General features: G+C 38.8%; 1 protein-coding gene across 2 annotated transcripts in view; it reads left to right on the top strand.

The window, feature by feature from the left end:
• Window positions 1-17,353, top strand: part of SKAP2 (src kinase associated phosphoprotein 2) — a 182,048-nt gene that overhangs the window by 103,978 nt on the left and 60,717 nt on the right. For both annotated transcript variants that reach the window (XM_070729376.1, XM_070729377.1), the window contains exons 5-9: window positions 1,858-1,935; window positions 5,724-5,807; window positions 9,281-9,405; window positions 10,299-10,362; window positions 10,906-11,022. In XM_070729376.1, the coding sequence (XP_070585477.1) occupies window positions 1,858-1,935; window positions 5,724-5,807; window positions 9,281-9,405; window positions 10,299-10,362; window positions 10,906-11,022 (468 nt within the window). The remainder of the gene's footprint in view (window positions 1-1,857; window positions 1,936-5,723; window positions 5,808-9,280; window positions 9,406-10,298; window positions 10,363-10,905; window positions 11,023-17,353) is intronic.

Here is a 17,353-nt window from a genome sequence, read left to right as displayed (position 1 = left end):
CGCTGTTGTTCCCCGCTGCGTCAGGCGCCGCAAGCCCCGAGTCAGATGCACCCTCGCTGCCGCGCCCAGCCGCTGCCCGCCCCGTCCTAGCCAGAGCCTGAGCCGGCCCGCTCGGTCGCGCCTCCTCGCCCACGGCCCCGCCCACCCGCCCAGGATGCAGACCTGCTGCCTCTCCCGTGCCCACCGCCGGCCTGATCCTGCGCCTCCTGCTTTCCCCCCCAGCCAAAAATACAAAGGCGGTCTGCCGCCGCCCGCGGAGCAATGGGAAACTGAAGCTGCTGGCAGTTTCAGACTCCCTTTGCTCCACGCTGCTCCGCCCTGCCTGTCATGCGATGGCAGACCGTCTTTGTGTTTTTCGCTGAGGGGGGAAGCAGGAGGACCTTCCTGACTCCCTCCCCCAGCGTCGGACCTCCTGCCCTCCCTCCCAGCCAAAAACCCAAAGCGGCCTCCTGAACGTTTTCCATCTTACGTACCTGCCGCTGCCTCCGAGAAGCCCCGCAGCCCGGCTGTCACATTTTAAAACAGCCGGGTGGCTTCCCAGCAGCCTCTCCAACCCGAACGCCAAACCCGAACTTCCGGGTTTGGCTCCGGGAGGCAACTGGGAAGCCCCCTGGCTGTTTTAAAAGGTGACAGCCGGGCTGCGGGGCTTCCCAGCAGCCTCCGGAATGCCAAACCCGGAAGTTCGGGTTTGCCGTTCGTAACACGAAAAAAGTTCGTAAGAAGAGGCAAAATTTTTCTGAACCCCGGGTTCGTATCTCGGGTTGTTCGTAAGACGAGGGGTTCGTATCTTGAGGTACCACTGTACTTATAAGAGAGCTGATGTTTGTTTGTTTCTTTTGGAATTTATATTGCTGTCTATTTGCACATGGTGACTCAAGGCAGCTTACAGAATGTTGAGCAAAAATAAGACAAGTATCAATGTGTTTATAAATTTAATAAGTGTAATAAATGCAATTGAAATAACAATCCTAAAATATATTTAGGTCCAGTATGGCACTGTCTATGTATCTGTCTGTCTATCTATCTGTCTATAGATACATACATACATACATACATACATACGTACGTACGTACATACATAATATACATACATACAATGTACTTTTACTTTATATCTATATTCTTCTCATAGGGCATTTAAAACAGCTCATTCTCATCAATTGGTTAAAAACTATATATTTGCCATTACTTGATTAAATTATTGTGTTTCCTGAAATGAGGAATAATTATTTCCTACAGTAAAAAGTTTTGAAAACTTTGAATTTTTAAAAACATATTCAATTGAATTTATAAGATTGACTAATTGTGGGTGATACTTGGGTCAGATCTGGCAACCATGTTTGATTTTAAATTTGTAGAGCTTAATTATAGTTAAAATATGTGTAGAAAAATATAAGATTGCCCAATGAAGGTTAGTGGCTAGAGAGATCTTTGTGATTGTTGGGAGGGAGTGATGGAGGGAATGAAATAACATTATCCTAAACAGAGGTATGGCTGACTGCCTGAAATCCCGAACAGAAGTGTCTGTGCTGCAGCATTAATTTTCTTAATGGTAAAAGCAGATGATTTTCTTAACTGATTAATGTTCCATGTTCTACTAAATAAACAATTCATAATGTTCTTTTCATCCTTCTGACTATACCAAAGAAAAGGATCTCAAATAATTTAAAATGCTTCAATAAATTTTAACTACTATGTAGCCCTGTTTAATCAGTGCTAATGAATGTAAATTATTAATTTCTGTATTCAGATAAACTAAACCTACAGTCATTAATTAGTATATATTTTTATCCAAAAGGAGATTATTTCATAGTATTTTAAAAAATTATTTGTTCTTTATGTTCTTTCTGCTTCTAGGTCGTCAGTTTCTTCCAGTTGCGGCGCAAGATCTTCCATTTGTTTCAGTATCTGGATATTTGGAAAAACGTAGAAAAGGTAAACCAAAAAGGGTGGTAGAAATAATCCTTTTCATTTTCATAGTAATTGCAATTGTTTTGTATCCAGAGGAAAATTATTCACTTATTTTGGAAAATATTGAAAGAATTTAACTATAATGTATAGGTGGAAATATAATGAACATTTCCTTTTGAGAGTACAGCTTTAATGTATCTGAGCACTGTGGACCAGAGAAGTTGGTAGCTTCTGTTTTTAATCCCTTACTCCATAACTTCAGAGGATTAAAAACAGAAGGGTCATCATGGTTTTATTCTGTGCAAGAAGATAAATTTATAAAAGATGAATATGCCACGAATCTCATTCTACAAAGCAAATCTGGATAGAGCACAATTAAAATAATAAATTTTGAAATATTAACTAGATTAGATATAAAATCGGAAAAGCTAAAACAAGAATGCCACAGTGGTGGCATCCTCCTTATTAGTCCACCAATCACCTCCATCATAGAACGTAGGGCTCCCAACAGGGCCTAAAGCCAACTACCTAAGCCAGGTTTTAATGTTCTTCTGGAAGGCCAAAAAGTGGAGATAGATTTCATTTTTGGTGAGGAGGTATTCCAAAGAGAGTGGAGCCATGGTAGAAAAGGTTAATTCTGAAACTGGCCTGATCGAGATCATTTTGGATACTTCAGTATTGCCACCCTGGTGATAAGGAATGGTGGGGGGGGAGGGGAGGAATAGAGATAGTTGGCGTTTTATAGCCAAAACAAAATAGTTTTCCCTGAGAACCAAGGACATTCTCACAGGTGGCTGAAGGGAGGAGGAGTGAAGTTTCCAAGCAACTGGACAGTGCCTTGAAAGGACCATGTGAATGAATGTTCAGGAAAGGGAGGAGGAAAAGAAGCGTGGCCAACACCGTATCACAGTGGAGTTCCCTGCTCTTTGCTGGGAAACCCAGATACCTGATTCAGTCAGAACTGGGTCAAAACCACCCTGTAGGGGTGGGGGGAAAGAGAGGCACCCACTGATAAGCTGAGGGGATAGTGGCAACCCCTCCCGGGAGCCAACTTAGTCCTCTCAGCCACCAGTGAAGAGAAAATGACATTAAGTGTCGTCCCTGCTGTGGTAGCTACAAATGGCAGGATCAGAAATTAAGGAGCAGCTGGAGAAAATGGAGACCATAGCAATGTTCCCTCTAATTTTTTTTCGGTGTGGGCGGAAAAGTATAGTGTCTGAGCGACAGTCCCTTTGGGACTGGGCGGCATAGAAAAATAAATAAATAATAAATAAATAAATAAGGAAAAAAATTCCCTTCTTTTTTTATTAAAAGAAATTAATAATAAAACAAAACCAAAATCTATTACTATTATTATCTTCTCTTTTTCCATCCCTGTCTCCTCCCCCCTTGTGTGTGTGTGTGTGTGTGTGTGTGTGTGTGTGTGTGTGTGTGAACTCTTGAACCATTTCCAATTAGAGGTGAGCTATTGGAAATGGTTCAAGAGTTCACACACACACACACATACACACACGGCTGGAGGTTTTTTTCTCTGTTATTATTTGGGTGATTTTTACCATATGCTTTAAATCAAGAGTCATTTCTCTATCTTTCTCTCTCCCCCTCTTGCTCTTTCTCTCTCTCTCTTTCTCTCTCTCTCTTTCTCTCTCTCTATTGCTTTCTTTCTCTCTCACTCTTTCTTTCTTTCTATCTCTTTCTTTCTTTCTCTTCTCTCTCTTGCTAGCTCTCTCTCCCCACTTTCATCTCTCTCTCTTTATCTCTTGTTTTCTTTCTCTCTCTCTATTGCTTTCTTTCTCTTCTCTCTCTTGCTAGCTCTCTCTCCCCCCTTTCATCTCTCTCTCTCTTTCTCTCTTGTTTTCTTTCTTTCTCTCTATTGCTTTCTTTCTCTTCTCTCTCTTGCTATCTCTCTCCCCCCTTTCTCTCTCTCTCTTAGCAGCGGCATCGGGCAGTAGCCCTGGGGCGGCGGCAGGGTGATCAGCTGTGAGGTGGCGAGGGGGCTGCGAGAGCGCTTTCTCTGAGCGCTTCGGGAACGCCTGCCCTGCCTCTACTGCAGCCCCCTTGCTGGAAGTCTGGGACGAAAGCGCTCCCAGCAAAGAGACTGCGAGGGGGGCGGGGCGGGCATTCCCGAAGCCCGCGGAGAAAGCCCTCTCTCGCAGCCCCCTGGCTGGCTGGCAACGCTTTCGTCCCGCAGCCGCCACTGCCGCGAGAGAAGTCGCACCCCAAGGCAGGAGGCGGTGGAGGAGGAAAGGGGGCGGATCGGGCAGGCGGGGGGGCAGGGCTGAGAAGCCAGGGGCGCATTTGGCCGGAGGCACCGTGGGGAGGCAGGGGCGGCCGCGGCTCCCTTTCCTCCTACTGCTGCACCTCCCTGCCCCCCCCCCCCGCGGGCTGGCAGGGGGATGGGGAGCGCGCACCCATGGAAAAGGGCACGCGCGGGGGTATTTGGGGGTGCACGCCTGCTCACGGGCGCAGCTTACGGGGAACGGTGGACCATAGAGTAAAAAAATTTAAACGGAACTGTAACTAAACCCAAGGAGAAATTGAGAAGATAATATCTTGAGGAGAATATTTTGAAAAAGTTGGAATTGATTCAAAAAACAGAAGACATGGAGTAGAAAAGGCAGAGCTGGGAGATTGGAACAAAGAATGTCATCCGTTGGTTGGAAGAATTGCTGTATTGGTGGAATAGTACTTTCAATATTTAGGCAGCTGCTGACCTCGAACAGGAAAACTTTTGAAAGCTGAGAAAACCCCAAATGGTGAGCAGCTTGTTATTGGATGAAAGATAACATTTGGACTGACTTGATAAGAATTGATTTGACTGAATTTTAATAATAAAGGAACAGAAAGACGTGGATTTTCAGTGATCAAAATGGAAACCTAAAGGTTGTAAAGCTATCCTTCTAGACCCTATCAACTGAAACGCTGTGGCATGCCCCTTTGCTGGAACAAGTGGGTTGTGGGCCAATCCATTGGGGCAAGACAGTTCCTCAGATAACCTGGTTCTATGCCATGTAATATAACCAATATCTTGAATTGGACCCAAAAGCAAACCAGCAACCAGTGCAGCTTGTGCAACAGGAAGAAAGTTACCCATTCTTAGGATGTTTACTGTACTTTTCATTAAGCACTGAAAAAGATATTTGGGTTCAGCTATCTGCTTCCTAAGATTATTTTTCTTGCTTCAAAAGACAAGAAAAATGTTTAGGATCTGTAATGTAGATTCAATTGCAATAGCTTTTTTTTTTAATCATACCATTATTTCATTATAATCTAAAAAACCCATATTGAAAAAACACATTGTTATAGATTATGTATATCACTATACGTTTATAAAATGAAAAATACAGTGAAAATAATTTACTGGCCCTGGCCCATTTAAGAATTTTGAAAAGAAAAAGAGGAAAAGTATGTCTGTATGCATCTTAAGCTTCATAATCTCTGAATTGGATACATACATTGTCTTATACATTATCATCTTTTTACTGCTAATCGTGAAAGAAAAACCTGTTGCATCACTGGAATATTTTTCCTAACTCAGAAAGAACTTAGAAATCACAGCTTAAGATCAGGATCTCCTTAAACATTTCGAATATCTATTTAAGATCTGCTTGAAACTTTGAGAGAAATATACCTGGGAGTGGGCACCAAACTTTGTGAAGAATAATCCTTACTTTTAGCAGTCCTTGCTTAAATTCATATTTGCACAAGAATATATATTTTTCATTGTACATCCTGAATTGTTTATTTTGGCTTCTTTGTAATTAACAAGTTTTGTTATGTGTAAAAATCTATGTGAAATATTTTAATTGCAGATCACAGTTTCCTTGGCTTTGAGTGGCAAAAACGTTGGTGTGCTTTGAGTAGAACAGTCTTCTACTACTATGGAAGTGACAAAGGTATTGCAAAAAATATAGGGACTATTTTGATTGCTGCTGAATGGGTATTAACAGTTAAATGTTTTGTATTGCAAAATATAGAGGCTATCCTGAATGTTGCTTAATGGACATTAACAATTAAGTGTTTACAGGCTTCAGAGGCCTCTCTATTGTTTAATTGCAAACCGGATTTACGTGCAATTTTCCTGGCTTTCATATAATTCTCCATGTGCTTCCAGATGGTGTAAATATACTGTCTTGATGAAATGTGAGCTTATGTCCTTTTTTATTTTCTTTGGAATTTGATGTGTGTTGGTGGGCCATTTTTTCTGAACTTTAATCAATTTTCAAGATGATATAACGTTATCCTGGTTTAGTTTCCTTTGGTAATTCTTCCTTCCCCCACTATCACCCACCCAAAGACGATTTCAGTATTTTTATTCTGTTAAGTATCATCATGTTTCATTTGGTTCCAGCTTGTAGAGAAGAAATCTACAAGACATTCTGTGTTGCTGTAGAGTTTCTAGTTAATGTTTATTTCATTCCATAGTTAAAAAAAATGTTTTTTAAAATAAAAATCCAGGTGATGCATGATATAGTTGCACAATCTAGTAAGAAAATGTTTCAGAATGATGTGTATAAATTGTCCAATGTCAAACAAATCAAAAGAAAATGTATTTGCTTATGGCAGTTTAAAATCTGGATGCTACTGAAAAACTCAAGACATTTGAAATTTGTATTACAAATACAATGTGGCATTGTTCATCAGGGAGCACAATAGATGCTTTCCTTAACTTACTGTAGTTCTTTAGTTTCTTCCCCAACTGTCCAATTTTCTGCCATTCACTATTTAATACTTAATAATTAAGGACAGCACTGGAATCCATATAACTTCAATACTGTTACAGCCATTTCAAGTCCCAGGATGTCAGACAAATAAATCCATAATATTTCTTTATAAGCCATAGGAGTTTGGACCATCCTCAAGGGCAATCTTGGAAAAAGCAACATCCAACAGCTTATATATATAGAAATTTATTGCTAGTAGATACTGTCCATTTTTGAGATACTGTCACTGTAGTTTCACAGTTCCTTTACTTAGGAACAATGTTTTGAGTCTGTTTTGCACTATAGTGAGAAAGTGAAAGAGAATTAGAACAATTGCATTTATTTATTTATTTATTCATTCATTCATGCATTCATTTGTTCGTTCATTTATTTATTTATTTATTTATTTATTTATTTATTTATTTATTTATTTATTTATTTATTTATTTATTTATTTATTTATTTATTTATTTATTTATTTATTTATTTATTTATTTAGATTTGCATGCCGCCCTTCTCCGCAGACTCGGGGCGGCTCACAACAAAGTGAAAAAACAATTTACAACAAATCTAAATTTCTACTAAAAACATTTAAAAAACCCCATTTTCTAAACACACATACATACACACATACCATTCATAAATTGTATATGCCCGGGGGAGATGTCTCAGTTCCCCCATGCCTGACGACACAGGTGGGTCTTAAGGAGCTTACGAAAGGCAAGGAGAGTAGGGGCAGTTCTAATCTCCGGGGGGAGTTGGTTCCAGAGGGTCGGAGCCGCCACAGAGAAGGCTCTTCCCCTGGGGCCCACCAACCGACATTGTTTAGTTGACGGGACCCGGAGAAGGCCCACTCTGTGGGACCTAATCGGTCGCTGGGATTCATGCGGCAGCAGGCGGTCTCGGAGATATTCTGGTCCAGTGCCATGAAGGGCTTTAAAGGTCATAACCAACACTTTGAATTGTGACCGGAAGTTGATCGGCAACCAATGCAGACTGCGGAGTGTTGGTGAAACATGGGCATACCTAGGTAGGCCCATGACTGCTCTCGCAGCTGCATTCTGCACGATCTGAAGTTTCCGAACACTTTTCAAAGGTAGCCCCAAACATCAGTGATCCTCAATCCATGGGCCACAGACTAGTACTGGTACATTGCTTATTAGGAATCAGGTCGTATAGTTGACACAAGTGGCAGGCAAGTGAGTGAAACTAAAACCATTCCCCGTGCCCCTAATTCAAACAAAAATTGTCTTCCATGAAACCATTTACTGAAGCCAAAAAGATTGAGGACCACTGATTTACGACATATCTTAGACACCTCCTGTTCTAGTTTCTTCATTATCTCCTTAATGAGTGGACAGACTGGTTAACTAGAGTTAAGATAGACTCTGTTTAGATAGCTTAATTCATGATGACTATGATGGAGAAGGGTAAGAACAATCTCTGGGTTTATCTCTGGTTGATTTAATCTTTCTTGCCATAAATTTCTGTTATTGATCATGGAAACAATTAAACTAAAAGCAAGTATATGTTTAATGTCAAAATTGATTTTAGAAAATGTATACAATTAGTGTATTCTCCATTTACTGTTCCCATGCAGTTAAGAAATGCACTCCCAAATTATTAAGGACTATCAGATCACTCAGAAAACTGAAACTTGGTTTAGGTTAAGCTGTCTGGATAATTTTCTTATATGGAATTTATAAAAGAGACTTTATAAAAGTGACTTGTTAAAGCTTTGAAAAGTTTTCTGAGGAAAAGAAAAAATGAAAAGAAATAAAATTCAAGGACATTATTTGAAGGGACTAAAAATAAAAGGAAGGAACATGGTTTATTTATTTGATCAGTGTTAAAATAGATACAATCCTCATGGACTTTTGCTGATCAGAATTAAAACAAGTTTTTAAGGATTGCTTATAGATATGCAATATAAAAGAGAAGATAAATTGACTATATTCTGCGAGATGATAAATTATAAACTTATTTGTGCTTATTGATAAAGAGCGAAGTCATTTATTTATACATTTTTTTTACTATAGTCATATTTTAAATTTCTTTTTTAAATTTCTACTTTTTTCTGCAGCTTTTGGTGTTTTTTTAAAATTATTTTTAGTTTGCATTAGTTTTTTTTAAACAACTTATTAACCTGAGGCTATAGCTTTTCCATAGCTCATTGTTTTAGTCACTAAGTGAAAAACACCTTTACAAATATCATTTACTGCATCTGAAGTTCACTTTTTAAATTCCAATACTAGGCCAGGTATAATGGGAAGATCATCCTTTGTTGGTCCATTGATTACTGAACCAAGAAGAGACACTGATTTATGGTACACTTGTATTGCAAGTTCCAGGTTCCAGTTCTTGATTCTCCCCCCCCCCCCCCCCGAGGCATCAGTGTGTGTGCATTTCACGCTAAATAAGACCATCTGTAAGGATCACCCTGTGGGATTCTATAAGCAGCCTTTTCAAAAATATTCTTTGTAGTTTCTCCTTAAAAAAGAGTTTTATCTTTCAACCATCACTAAATCCACTCACAATAATGTTTAACTCAGCCTCTTGAATATTCATGAAACAGAAAAACAAAATCTGAATAAATGATAACCTGGTTGGACATTCATTTTCAATGTTGCAAATGAAATTCTATCTTTACTTTTCATCTACAACAGACAAACAACAGAAAGGTGAATTCGCTATAGATGGCTACACCGTCAGAATGAATAATACCCTTCGGAAGGACATAAAGAAAGATTGCTGTTTTGAAATCGCTGCTCCTGATAAACGCATTTATCAGGTTGGAGTTTTTATGTTGTCTTGAAATTAAATTGATAAAACTGTTACTGTTCCAGTTATGGAGACATTAACATTTTTGTAAAACATTCCTTGACATGTTGGAAAAAAGAGCTGGAGTTGGGGTAGGGGTGAATCCTTTATTTTCTTATCTTATACATTCATATAATAGATTTTGCAAAAAGATTGTTTGAATGTTAAATTTTTGTATAAGAACAGCTCATATGTCATACTTATCTGCTGGCTCATTTTACTGCTTATATTTAAATATCTATTATCTAATAGGTTTGTCTGATTTCTTGGATGAATAATGTTGTAAAATAATTGAATATAAATTCTTCAATGTTAAATATGTATTGCATTGCTTAGAGGCCTAAGAGGGAAATCAAAGTTAAAAGTATGCAATGTGAGATCTATCAGCTAGGCATCAATGTGAAATGTAAGTTTAATAAGTTTTAAATATCTGAGATTGCAGTTGAAAGCCAGTTAATTAAGTTGTCAGGTACTGTGTTGGAATGTGACAAGAACATTTTTAAGAAAACTGTACCAGCAGTCTAAAGAAATTCATGGGTGTCTTCTAATTGTCAAGGGCAAATTTTGTTCATCAGTCCTGGTTTTGACATTGATGAAGAGAAGCAGCTTTTTTATGCACAGCTGCCAGCTGCTGATCAGAGTTCTAAATCCATCATCCTCTGCTTCAATTACGTAAATTTGTCAAAATTAACTGTACATTATAAGAAGCATCCTTGCAAGAAAAGTACCAGAAGACATGTAAAGAATTGCTAATGGTGTCTTGAAGAAGTGACCAGAATGCTACTTTTTTGGCTTTATTAATATAGTGCTAGTTATATTTTGATGCTCATGATTATTCTTCTCTAAAATGAAGTTTCTGAACAGTTTACAGCTGCTACTCCCAAAGAAGCTGCAGAATGGGTAGAGAGGCTGAAATTTGTATTACAAGGTATGCCAGTTACTAACAAGACATTTTGCCTATAATGTACCGGTATGTTGGAAATCAAAGTTTCCCTGGTTTCTCTTTGTTGATCATGTGATTACTGTGTTGTCTTTAATAGTGCATTTTATTTTTCATTTATGTGTATTCACGAAAGATTAAGGAATCTCTCTATATGCAGGTGTAAGTTCCATTTTACCTAGTTGGCTCCCCTTCCAAAGAAGCTTATACAAAGTATTCATTCCTAATCAAAGTGTTGTATGTGAATTGTTTAATACATACAATTAGAAGGGATGTCTTTTAGTACTTTGATATGAAAATGGAAGGGTGTGAGCATGTCTTTTGCTCTAGAGCAGGGGTCCCCAAACTTGGCAAGTTTAAGGCTTGTGGACTTCAACTCCTAGAATTCTCTAGCCAGCTATACTGGCTGGAGAATTCTGGGAGTTGAAGTCCACACGTCTTAAAATTGCCAAGTTTGAAGACCTCTGTTTTAGAGAGTTCCTTGTAAAACTACATGGCTAAGTTGACTGAATATTTTTCTGTGTTTAACAGACATGGGATCTCTAACTATTCCAGAAGAGGAATATGATGACATTGAGGAAAATTCCATACCTCCCTCTCAATCAGGAGTAGCACCTATTTTTGACGATATTTATGAAGAGCTTCCAGGTATTTTTATTCAGGCTGATTGAAAGGGCTGTAAAAGTTGGTGATTATTCATGATGTGGTAGCAAGTAGAATTTAATTCACCCATCTGGTGCCCTCCAGGCATCTATTGGCTAGCTGGGAATTCTGGGAAGTGGAATGCCAAAATTTAGACCATGTGAGGTTGGAAATGGTTTTCTTAGATATTGGTAACTGTACATAAATAATACCCCTTGGACAAGTAATATACCTCTGCCCCAGAGTTCTGTATAACTTTTGAATTCAGATATTTGAAATATCTGTAGTAACAGAAGTAACAAGTAAAATTTAGACCATGTGAGATTGGAAATGATTTTCTTAGATTTTGGGAACTGTATATAAGTAATACTCCTTGGACAAGTAATATACCTCTGCCCCAGAGTTCTGTATAACTTTTGAATTCAGATACAGTATTTGAAATATCTGTAGTAACAGAAGTAACAATATTTTAAATAAAATGTTCCTATAAGGGTATGATATTACAAAGAAATTATAAAAAACCATCCCATAAGATTATTGACTCAATTATACCATTTCTGAAATGTAATTTTTGAGTTAGAAAATTGACTCTTATAGTGACTGACAGATTAATTGCCTTATTTAGTTTTTTTAAATTAGTGTATAGATATTAATCACATATTCTTCATTCATTCTATAAATTGATACCTATTCCTTGATACATGAGATTATGCTTTTAAAGGAGTGACAAGGTAACTTGCTTTGTTTGCTTTTAAAGAGGATCTGCTGATGAATAATAAATAAAAGCACAGTAGCTGTACTTGAATTTTTCTACATCCATCTACAGAAATCTGATTATGCCAGGGCTTTTTACTATTTTTTTTATTCCATCTAGTTATGGCCAAGATTTCTAGTTCTTGACAGCCAGATGTAAATCTCATTAAAATATTCTTTATGGCACACAGAAATGAAATTCATTGTGGTGAAAACAAAATGGCAAGTGGGGGGTTCATAAGGGTATAAAATCACATGGAAATGAGGTTTCCCACTTGAGGTTATATAGAAATGAGATCTTAAATAGAGAACTAAAGCACTTCTATACTAAATGTAATAGGGATGTAAACTGTAGTCTAGGAAGGCACTGGTGTTATCAATCAGAGCTAAGTGATACAGTATAAATTATATAAATACATGTTATGTAGTAGATATTTCCAATCTTTGGAAAATATAGCTTGCATTTAATTTAGCACACTGTATAAGGAAAGGGGCTTTCTGAAAAGCATTGTTTTTGACAGATGGCCTTAGGAAGCTATATACATATTTGACTATTGTATAAAAATTCCTTTTGTGGCTTATAAAGGCACATCAGTCAAGGAATATGCAAATTACACGAAGCAGGACAAAATTGGAGAAAAAGGGGTATTGTCGCGTGTTCTTGTTGTTTCCCTTCTGGAATTAAGAATGGGCATTTTTTTTTTACCTAGGTAGATGTTAACAACTGATTTGCTTATTCAAGATTTTCTTTTTTCCTTCTGTTCATTTTCCATTTCTCAGAGACAGTCCTTGCATTTTTATTAACGTGGTTTTTCGGAAGTAATTTGCCACTGCTTCCTTCTGAGGGCTGAAAGAAAGTGACTAGCTCAAGGTCACCCACCTGGCTTTGTGCCTAAAGTGGGATTAGAAATCACTGTCTCTCTAATTTCTAGCCTACTATCCCAAACTGACCCTCAACTCAAGTTGATATTTAAGCTGAAATTCCATGATTCCCTCTGAGTAAATCCCGTGGTGTTTAAAGTAGATTTATATTTATGTAGATATACATTGGATGTTTTATAAGTCTCTGATGAGAAGCATGGAGCTGAATTATGGAGCTGATTATGTGAAGTAGAAACTAAAGCATCGATTTCTTTTATCCCTTAAATAAACCTATTTTCCCAATTGTAACCCATAACTAATGATTATGCTATAAATGTCTTTCTATTAATTAATATCCTCAATAGTATTGGAGTCTACTGCCTTTGCTACAAGTCCCTTGCTTTCACTTGTGCACTTTACTATTAGTAATTTTGCAAACAGACTACATTTGGGTTATCTTATTTCTTGCTTCCCTTTCTGACTAGCAGCAAACCGCTTGTAGACCCTTTCAAGCCTAATTTGGTTATGAAGCATTTGCTACCTCCAGAGAATTTCTACTTCATAAAGTGCACTGCACACCCAGCCTCTTAATGTTAAAACAAGCAATGGGATTCCTTAAGGGAAATTAAGAAGTAATTTAGGTTGGAATGTGATTGCATCGATGTATAAGAATTGCACAGAAGTGCAATACTAAAGCACAATTACTAATCTACACCTATACACTGCAATGCAACCCAAGATTGTGAAACTACATGTTTCTAGTAGCACCCTGGGGCATTGGGCTTTACTGAATTTAATCAGGTGTTTGCTGCAGTATCTGTTTTAGTGCTTTACATCTGGCCTAGATCTAAACAACTCCCTCTCCACAAACCCATGTAACTAATTCTGTACACCTAAGAGATCCCTGCCCTTTTCCTCTTATACAGCAGCTTTACTCTCAATATCAATTTTAATCGAAGGAAGTTTCAGAAGAAGTTACTGATATGGCTTATGAGAAATAGCATGGCCTTTCACAGGTACCTGATGTGCTCAAGCCCCTGGGTGTACTTAAATATGTCTCTTCCACCTAATGTGGATAGTACACCATTTGAAGTATAAAAAGCATTATGATTTAATTCTAAGTATTATTCATAAAATGCATTTTTTATTTGCAATGATGTAGATAAGATCTCAACTTGCTTTAGAATTCTGATTGAAATAACACAGAAATTGTCTCTGTTATTACAGATTATATCAAATAACATATAACCTGGGTTTATCTAAGCAACACAGAGCTCAGCTAGTATAATCTGCTATATGCTTGGAGAGAGCCCTTTAAGTTCTCTTCTTCAGAAATTTCCTAGGGAGTATTACTTCACTGTTCATACTGACCTTTGCAAGATTTCAGCCCCAAACCCCAAATGTCAGCAATAATTGGACATTGGTATCAGTCACAAGTGTAATAAAACTTGCGACATTTGCAGCTTCAGTTCATAAGCATGCTTTGCTCCTGAGCCTTTTGTGGCTGACAAATCCACAAAAGCAAGAGCTTTTGTATGAGGTTGCTATAACAAGTCACAAATGTGTATAGCTAAAAACTTGAAGAACAAGAAGGCAAACAGCTTTCCATACTACACAGTTTGGGTTATTTTTTAATGATTACTTAAGATGACTTCATAGTTTCCTTGTATTTACAACATGAAGGTCCAATATGAGTCTATGCACTACATGGGAGAAATGCCAAGAAAATGATGTAAGGACAAGGGGGAGAGAGAGATGGGATATGGGATAGATGGTTTTCTGGCCTACATACATTATTAGGATGTTGTTTGTACAAAATTGCCCTAAGTACAATTTATTCACAGAGAGATTTACCTATCTGTGAATACCAGCACATACCATTCCCCTGTCTATGAATACCAGCAGTTGCTTTATTCACTTTGTGATATTACTTTTATGGTTTGTAGTTTGATACCCTGAAAAGCATTGGAAACAGTGGAAAGAGCATATATTGCAGAAGCTTCATCTCACGTTAGAGGTGATTCTCTATTTGGCCAAGTGTGATTAGAAATACACAAAAAATGTTCCCAGTGTAGAAACTCTCAATGTACATGCAAAACAACTGAATAATAATAATAATAATAATAATAATAATAATAATACTAATACCAAAAAGAGAAAGTAGTAGAAATGATGAGAAGGATACTACTATTACTACTGCTACTGTAATACAATATGGGCAAGTATATTTAGACATACAGTAGTCCCTCGCTATACCGCGCTTCACCTACTGCGGCTTCACTTCATCGCGGGTTTCTGAGGAAGTCGATCAGCAGATTTAAACAGCCCGCCGAACTCGATCGGCAGGGTTTTTTTTAAAAACAAAATCTAAAATTGTAAATACTGTCTTTAAATACTGTATCTAAAATAAATACTGTGTGGGAAGGGTTTATAAACACTTAAAACAATGAAAACTTACCAAACAATTACAATATAAATACTTAAATAAGTACTATCAGTCGATAAATTCCCCATCGCGGATTTCACCTATCGCGGCCAGGTCTGGAACGTAACACCAGCGATAGGTGAGGGACTACTGTAAAACAGGACTGTGGAAATTAGGTGTTCAGCAGAGAAATATCATCCTACGGGACCGCCTTCTGCCGCACGAATCCCAGCGACCAGTTAGGTCCCACAGAGTGGGCCTTCTCCGGGTCCCATCAACTAAACAATGTTGTTTGGCAGGAGCCAGGGTAAGAGCCTTCTCTGTGGCAGCCCCGTCCCTCTGGAACCAGCTCCCCCCAGAGATCAGACTTGCCCCCACCCTCCTCGCCTTTCGTAAGCTCCTTAAAACCCACCTTTGTCGTAAGGCATGGGGGAATTGAGATATTCCTTCCCCCTAGGCCTATACAATTTATGCTTGGTAGACCATCTACTAAGCGCATTTATCAGGCCACATGGTTGACCTTCATTTTGCAGATCTCGTGAGGTGGGTCCACAGAAGGCTACACCAGGCATAGTCCTAACATTCCTTCAAGCAGGACTGGATAAGGGCCTCACTCCCAACACCTTGCGGAGACACGTAGCAGCATTGTCTACAATCCTAGGGCAGGATTGCTATCGCCCTCTAACACATCACCCATGGATCAAGGCCTTCTTAAGAGGGGCTTCCAACATTCGACCACCGATGGTGCATAGATACCTGTCGTGGAATTTGCCTTTAGTATTGCAAGCCTTGACAGGACCACCCTTTGAACCAATTCGGACTGTTTCATTACGTTTCTTGTCAATTAAAACAGCATTCCTGGTCACAATCACCTTGGCCAGGCGTGTGTCAGAAATAGCGGCCTTATCAGTGAGACTGGATCTATGTCAATTCCACCCGGACAGGGTTGTTTTACAAAAGGCATTTGTTCCGAAAGTAAACTCCTGGTTCCACAGGGCCCAGGAAGTAGTCTTGCTGGACTTTTGCTCACACAGAACCCACCCATCGGAGTTGAGGTGGCACAAGCTAGATGTACGACAGGCCTTGAAAATCTATGTCCGTAGAACACAACCATTCCGAACTTCCGAAGCCCTGTTTGTGTCATTCTCATCTGGAGCCAGGGGTACAACGGTTTCATCTCAAACCATCAGCCGGTGGTTGCGTGACTGCATCACAGAGGCATACAGGGCGGGAGACCACCAGGTACCACAAGGCATAACAGGACATTCTACTCGTAGCTCAGCTACATCAGCGGCCTGGACCACACAGGCATCACTCGAGGATATATGCAGAGTGGCCACGTGGGCAACACCATCTACATTTATTAAGCACTATTGTATTGATTCATTTTCCTCCTTGGAGGCGGCATTTGGGAGACTTGTGCTACAAAGGTTGTGCTCAGATTCAGCGCCCCTGGTCCAGCCTTCTCCCTCCCTATAATAGTAGCTTGGGTATATCCCATATTGGACTCTCCTTGCAAGTGCATTGGAGAAGAACCATTGAACTTACCTGAACGATCTTCTCGATGCACTGCAAGGAGAGTCCAAACCCGCCCAGTTTATGGACCAGGGTCAATTATATTATTCATATCTTTACAGTTTTAAGCTTAACTTGGAATTTCTCGTTGTTTAATAAAAGTTTAATAGTTTACTGCTCCATCATTTTATTATTGACTGGAGGGCTAAAGGGCGTTGCCTGCCTAATATTTAAATTAAACTCAGTCCCTTCCAATCAGACTAGAGAATAACCCACATAGGACTCTGCTTGCAGTGCATCGAGAAGACCGTTCAGGTAAATTCAACGGTTCTTCTATGAGTCTCTCTATTCTTCCAAATAACCTATTTTTTTCAATTAAATTAAAGATTACTGTGATAGATCTATAATCTATATTAGAATATCTCTGATAAGCCAGCTCAGAAATTTTTAAAAATGTATATGAAGTTCTTTGGAAATATTCACTGAGCAACATTATCTTGTATCTATTTAAGCACAGATGGATATTATATACTCTTTCCAAAATAAGAATCAAGGTTAGCAGCTGTTCTGTATGGACAACCGGAGTGGGCAATAATTGAGGCCAGGCAAGTTGTGCCAAGAAAACAACCTTATTGCTAACAAGCATGTAAGGCAACTCAGAATGGCAATAACAACATGTGCTGCCTGACAGCTCTCTTTATATAGGAGCTGTCAAATGGGTGGATCAATGGCAGGGCTTTATTTTCCCACTTGCTGGCTGCTTGCGTCTTACTCAATCAGCAG

The sequence above is a fragment of the Erythrolamprus reginae genome, chromosome Z (genome assembly GCF_031021105.1).
Source record: "Erythrolamprus reginae isolate rEryReg1 chromosome Z, rEryReg1.hap1, whole genome shotgun sequence".
Classification (NCBI taxonomy): domain Eukaryota; kingdom Metazoa; phylum Chordata; class Lepidosauria; order Squamata; family Dipsadidae; genus Erythrolamprus; species Erythrolamprus reginae.
Note: the sequence above shows the minus strand (reverse complement) of the source record. Positions and strands in the feature narration are given on the sequence as shown.